Source organism: Carassius auratus, chromosome 24 (genome assembly GCF_003368295.1).
Source record: "Carassius auratus strain Wakin chromosome 24, ASM336829v1, whole genome shotgun sequence".
NCBI lineage: Eukaryota > Metazoa > Chordata > Actinopteri > Cypriniformes > Cyprinidae > Carassius > Carassius auratus.
In genome coordinates this window covers 17853508-17859507 of record NC_039266.1, presented here as the reverse complement: position 1 = coordinate 17859507, position 6000 = coordinate 17853508, and the positions used below count along the sequence as shown (strand labels likewise).

At 34.2% G+C, this 6000-nt stretch overlaps 1 protein-coding gene across 1 annotated transcript in view; it reads left to right on the top strand.

Annotated features, from left to right (window-relative positions):
• The first annotated feature begins 4311 nt into the window (after positions 1 to 4311).
• The window catches only part of LOC113042493 (heparan-sulfate 6-O-sulfotransferase 1-B), a 47611-nt gene continuing 45922 nt past the window's right edge, over positions 4312 to 6000 (top strand). Inside the window, exon 1 of the mRNA XM_026201385.1 lies at positions 4312 to 5128. Within this exon, the coding sequence (XP_026057170.1) occupies positions 4608 to 5128 (521 nt within the window). The 5' untranslated portion in view covers positions 4312 to 4607. The remainder of the gene's footprint in view (positions 5129 to 6000) is intronic.

The window sequence follows — 6000 nt, the reverse complement described above, 5'->3', positions numbered from 1 at the left end:
TTCACTTGTATGGGTGTCACTTTGTATTAGAAAGCAGAGACACATCATTACTCATAATTATTAATTTGGTTATGGAAGAAAAATTTTATTATATGAACTTCTGCTGTTTTAATAAATAATACTGACTAATGAACTTTAGAATTGGTTATTATTCTTCTGTACTGAATTAAAAACTCCCATTAAAAACTGATATTTATTTGCATCTTGGCATTATTAAAAGTAATAAAGGACAATATGGCTTTTATATTTCATTTTTTATGAGTGAAGAAAGGGTTTTATGACCAGAGTTAATAAAAGCAGTGACATATTCTCAAACAAGAAATACTTTTCTTAAAAAGTGCCCTCCAAAAATGTTTAAAACATTAACAGTAATGAGTTTAAATATGAATTTTAAAAGGGGGGGGGGGGGGGGAGTATGTAAATTAATTACTTTTTTAATTAAACTCCCACACTGAACTTTGGAACCTTGGAAGAACGTATTTGTAATCAATACTGACAAAATATCAGGGGGCAAGCTTTTCTGTTTTATTAATTACTAATCTGATTAGTAATTTGGACCTTACTTTAACATTAAAACAAAACATAAACAATTAAATAACTTAATGTTATATAAGATTAAGGGGACAAGGGTTCGTTTTAGACACTTGTCTATTAAATAAAAAGTTTTTGCAAAAACAATTTTGTATTGTTTCATATTATTTAACGGATTGGCTTTTTCTAATAAATTTTATTTATGTATTTTCTCTATGATTATCAACTACCATTTTGAACTCATTTTAAATTAAATAAGGGGTTTTGGTAGAAAACCAAGGCTGAATCTGCACTTCAATCAGGGAAAACGTATATGCTAATGTGAACTAAAAACTACAAAACTACAAAATGACATGCTGTTATAGGCTATGCAGTGGGAAACGTGTTTTTTGATGACAAAACTTCTCGAGAACAGCAGTGAAACACGCAAGGCTCACATTACAGCCTTGCATATGCTCTAAAAATTTGAAATATTTCCTCATTTAATGCAATAAATGCAAACCATCTGCATTACAAAGAGGCATATTGATTACAAAACAGAACAGAAATGACATCAAACATATCATATGGCAATCATTTTCCATTTAATAAGCTGTTTGCCTGGATTTTCCATGATGATCATCACTGGTTTGGATCGGACCGTAAGATCACTGGTCAATAAGGAGAAAAATTCCAATCAGTTTAAACATTTAAGTTGGGTTACTGTGTCCTTGCTCATTATAGGAACTTGAACCACTTTCTTGCTTCAATGCTTTCACCCCCTAAAGGCAAATAACTAAGGTTAAAGCCAGGGACACTCAGACAATGTTCTAAGCAAGGCCAAGTCAGACGTGATGAATTACACCAACAACTGCAATTGTCAATCTCAGGTCTTTCTTAAAAACATTTAATTAAACAAGCTCCTAAGCTCTCATGCACAAATACTCAATGGGTTTCGGTGAATTAAAGAGTTACCTGTAGAATAGACATCCCTGAACTACACCTACAGTAATATCTTTGTTGGGTGGTGTTATAAAAGATCTAAAGGGGAAGAATAGGAATATAATCTTGACTTTACAGCAGTCCAGATGAGCTCAAGTCACTGGACATCAGTCTCTTATAAAGGAAACTCAATTAACCACTATATTCTGTCTGGAGATTGAAGATGAATGTAGTTTGCACAATCAATATTAGTCATTATCTTTCAGGATACAGGCCTTATTCACAAATCATGTTACTGTGGACAATGACTTCCTATACGTCATGTGAATAGAGTGCTTTTCGCTTTTTTGTTTGTTTGTTGTTGCTGTTATTTTAGTCAACTAAACCTAAAACTATCAAAAAAAATGTCACTTGAAATAAAATAAACATTCAATGAAATATTTTTTTTAGCTAGTTGCCAAAGCAATACCCAAATTATACTTAAATAACTAAAACCAGAAAAAAATGTAAATAAAAAATTTTTGTGAATAAATTAATGATGAATGAGGCATTTGGTTGCACTTTATTTTACAGTAGGTGTACTTACATGTACTTATAGTGTACTTATACAGTGTATTTATCTAAGAAAGTTCTGGTAATACAAGGTAACTACATGGGGTAGGGTTAGGGTTAGGGGTAGGTTCAGGATTAGTACCTAGTTATTACATAGTTATTGTAATTACTATAATAAGTACATAGTATGTACATGAGGAACAGGACTGTAAAATAAAGTGCTACCATGCATTTATATAGTGCTTTATTGTTGTACGTACAAAGTATAAATACATAAAAACGTATCTTTTTTATGGCTAGTTGCCAAAGTTACACACAACATAACAAATTTTCATTTAGATGACTTAATGTACTAAAATAACTGAAATAAAAATGAATAAAGACTATATAGAAATATTAAAAAAAAAACTAAAAATTTGCACACAAAAATGGAAAATAAAAAAATACAAATAAATTAAAAACTATTATAAAAAATAAAATTATATATATATATATATATATATATATATATATATATATATATATATATATATATATATATATATATATATATTAAAAATAGTATGATACTAAATTAATGATTTCAATAAATGGCTGATAATAAATGGTATTTTCTTGTAATTGTTTATTAGATTGCTGTAACATGTTTATTTTATTAATAATAAGTAGTAGTAGTAGTAGTAGTAGTAGTAGTAGTAGTAGTATTTCTGTAGTTTGGTGGTGCTACTGGCACAGAAATAATATGAACATTAATGAACTTGGAGTATATGTCTACTGAAAATTGTTCATTAAAAAAAAAAATATTCTTTTATACATGATTTAACAATATAAAACGCTTTGATGGTTCCACTGCATGTTATACTTTCATTTACTTGCTAATGGACTCTCTCGCATAGAAAAACATTGCTGATTGCTTCATTGAAGTGATGAGAGAGATAGTGCACCTATGTATTATCAACAAATACGCCCGGGATCAAGCGATCCATTTCAGTCGAGCTGACATAAATGTGGAATTTCCAAAGGGTATGTAGTCAGGTGAACTGTACTGTGAGGCTGACACTAAATGTGTGTTTAAAGCTCATATTATCATTAATGTTTGAGCTAAAAGGGGTTGAGGTCAGGCTTCCTACTGAAATTTTAGACTGACAAATGAAGCTGGAACATGAGTAAATGACTATGGGGAAAATTGAAGCCAGAGCATATTTTAATGGAACATCACTCTAAAACTGTACTGGGTCTATGCAGGTTCATTCAGAATCACGACAGCCACATGTAACATGAAATAAGCTTACATCTAAGCCTTATTGTCTTGATAGCAGGTTGTGAAGTGGAACATTTAAGACCTAAATATCTTGCTTTACTTGCACTTAGGCTTAAATTTCAAAGCCTCAGTGGCTAAAAAGCCTTACTGTGTCACAAATCACTCATGTCCATCAATCACTACAGCCTCTGCTTTTAGATGTACTTTGAAAATAAAGCTTAAATGCTGGAACTATAAGATATAAGAACACAAGATGTTAGAGCTTTATTGTGTGTGTGTACGTGTTTATATATAGGATATCTATACCATATACATATGTGTTTGACTGTATTCATATGGAGAAATTTTACAACATACTATTGGTAGGCCTCTCACTCTTCTATATCGCCCCCTATCGGCATGTGTGCACTCACGGAACTAACTTAAATCTTTCCACTTACTACAGGTTTGATCTTTTGGTTATCGTACACTATTTTGTGCAACCTGCACTGGCATGAAGCGAACTGCTTATTTTATTTAAGTAACTTTTGCACTTCCACCAAACACACACACACACACACACACACACACACACACACACACACACACACACACACACACATATATATATATATATATATATATATATATATATATATATTCAATAACAAATATATAGATCATAATGTGTATACAAATATTTTTTATACACCTTAATATAATCAAATTATTTCACAGATAGTATGTATCGTTTTAATGACGAAATAAAAATACGAATAAAAATAAAAAACGAAATTAATTCTGTAAACGCAGTGGGCTATATATTTTTAAACTATATAAATGGGTCTTTATATATAAAATAAACTTTTTATATATTTTTTATTAAGAAAGCACCTGTATATTTAGGATATTCGGCATCAAAAGCTAGCTGAATATGCACTGTCTGTCACTATAAGTCTACGGCCAAACGCTTCTCCAAAGAACACGGCAAGCGAGAACTCCAACCAAAGCATTTTCTTCATAGTTACGAGTGTGAGCTTGATTTGTGCGTGTGGGGGAAAGTGGGTGTCGCTCTGTAGAATAATTATGCGAGACAAGGGAGGTATTTTCTGACGGGTGGCTTCACTGAAGACTCGACAGCTCGAGGTTGGAGGACTGCTCTGCCTTCATCTCCTGTAAGGGTCCCGTGAACGGATTCGAGCTGGATTTTTGACAGGTAGGACCAACCAAAATGTGGATGTGATGTATCCAAACACACTGAACTCTTAAGTGGACCTATAATGATCTGCCTACGAAGAAACGAGAAGGGTGCAAGCCGCCACAGACGCACCGTGGACTGTTGTTGTCTGAGGAATGATAACAAATGAACGATACGGAAAGGAACATGGTTGAAAGGACCAGTAAATTTCTGTTGATCGTCGTCGGATCGGTCTTCTTCATGTTGATTTTGTACCAGTACGTGGCGCCAGGGGTGATAAACTTCGGCTCCCCGCAGGGGTACCTTCTCGGCGAAGAGGACATGACCATTTTCCCCACTCCAGATCCGCACTATGTGAAAAAGTACTACTTCCCTATTAAAGAGCTCGAGCGCAACATAGATTTCGAAATCAAGGGAGAAGACGTGATTGTGTTTCTCCACATCCAAAAGACCGGCGGGACTACCTTCGGAAGGCATCTAGTCCAAAATGTTCGACTGGAGCTTCCGTGTGATTGTAGACCGGGCCAGAAGAAGTGTACTTGCTACCGTCCGAACCGAAAGGAGACCTGGCTGTTCTCTCGGTTCTCCACCGGCTGGAGTTGCGGCTTGCACGCGGACTGGACCGAGCTCACCAACTGCGTCCCGGGAGTTCTCAACAAGAAAGAAAGCAAGTCGAAAAAAACGAGGTGAGTTTGTGTGTTTGACCTTGCAAGTGCTGGAAGTAACGTTAGCAAGGTTTTCAAAACAGTCAGTGTCGCGAGGAGTTTAAATGTCCCTGAGAGGCTTCGGCTTAAGTTAGTGAGGGAAATTTATAACAGGCTCAGATATTGGGATTGGCGTTGCTTGTATTGATAATATCACGGTTTTAAACTATTTTTCTGTGTACAGTCGCCTCAGCGAATTTTAATTGTGCGTAAACCACATACTTCCTACACTTGTTCTCGTTTAAAAACCGTTTTTGCTTACTCAGTAAAGATACAGTGTCAGTTTCACAAAAGAACAGATTCGTTTAAACAGTATCTTTTTTTTTTTCATTTAACGTTACTGTTTCTGGGCTGGATAGGGATTCCTTAAGTAGAACTGAAGTTAGGCTGGAAAAGTCAAATTCCACGATTTTCCTGTATTGAAGAGCTTGATAGTTGACAGCTGTATAGCTAATTTTGCCATTTTTTAAAGACATTTCCATCTTTCAATAATCTGTTGTTTACTGCAAGAAATCATGGTAATAGGACTGACTTTATAATACTGTGCTACTCATCTGACATTTTCACTTCCTGGAGAGCGGAAGATGTTATGACAGATTTGTTTTAAATTATTATTTATGGAATAGTATCATTGTATGGATTCTTTTACTTTAATCCCTTGAATTTGACCTGACAGAAATTGTCTTACTGAATGGCACAGTGTTAATAGTTCATCGCTCCATCGCTTCAGGTGTGAATCCATCCTTAAAATATGACAAGACACATGGGAACCATAATTTCTATGATGTCATAGTTGCTGCTGCAATGTAATATTTGGACCTTTCAGTCTTACTCTCATTTATTTATTTATTTTT